The sequence below is a fragment of the Notolepis coatsorum genome, assembly GCF_963971535.1.
Source record: "Notolepis coatsorum genome assembly, chromosome: 2".
NCBI lineage: Eukaryota > Metazoa > Chordata > Actinopteri > Aulopiformes > Paralepididae > Notolepis > Notolepis coatsorum.
Window position 1 is genome coordinate 24314536 of NC_140166.1, and position 446 is coordinate 24314981.

General features: G+C 62.6%; 1 protein-coding gene across 1 annotated transcript in view; it reads left to right on the plus strand.

The window, feature by feature from the left end:
* The first annotated feature begins 341 nt into the window (after positions 1 to 341).
* pdzd2 (PDZ domain containing 2) overlaps positions 342 to 446 on the plus strand; it is a 183704-nt gene continuing 183599 nt past the window's right edge. Inside the window, exon 1 of the mRNA XM_084308088.1 lies at positions 342 to 446. This exon is cut by the window's right edge and continues 107 nt beyond it. Within this exon, the coding sequence (XP_084164214.1) occupies positions 434 to 446 (13 nt within the window). The 5' untranslated portion in view covers positions 342 to 433.

A 446-nucleotide genomic window follows, 5' to 3' on the forward strand; every position in this document is an offset into this window, starting at 1 on the left:
ACCCTCCACTCCAGTTATCGGATATATTTTCGGATATATGTGAGCCAGCGGCTCACACTCTACAATTACACCCCCCCCCCCACACACACACACACACACACACAGACGCATGACAGCTCCTGCTTCTGTTCATGAATGACATCATGAGTCAGGGGGCGCGGCGTGGACCGCCCGGCGGCGTGGTTTCTTGGCCTCTGCTGTGAGATCCAGAGGCCTGGGAGCCTTCTGAGACCCCCTCACCCACACAACCCCCCACACAGCCCCCCACCCCACCCCACAGCCTATGATGCTGGTGACGGAGACAGGCCCATCAGCCCACCACAAAGCTTCCTGTGTCCGCGCTCCCATCAATCGGCCGCGGCCCCTGCCGTAGTGACGAGGACCCCGCCCTCTGGCCCAGGATGCTGGGCGGCTCCAGGCGGGACCAGCCAGGATGCCTATCACCC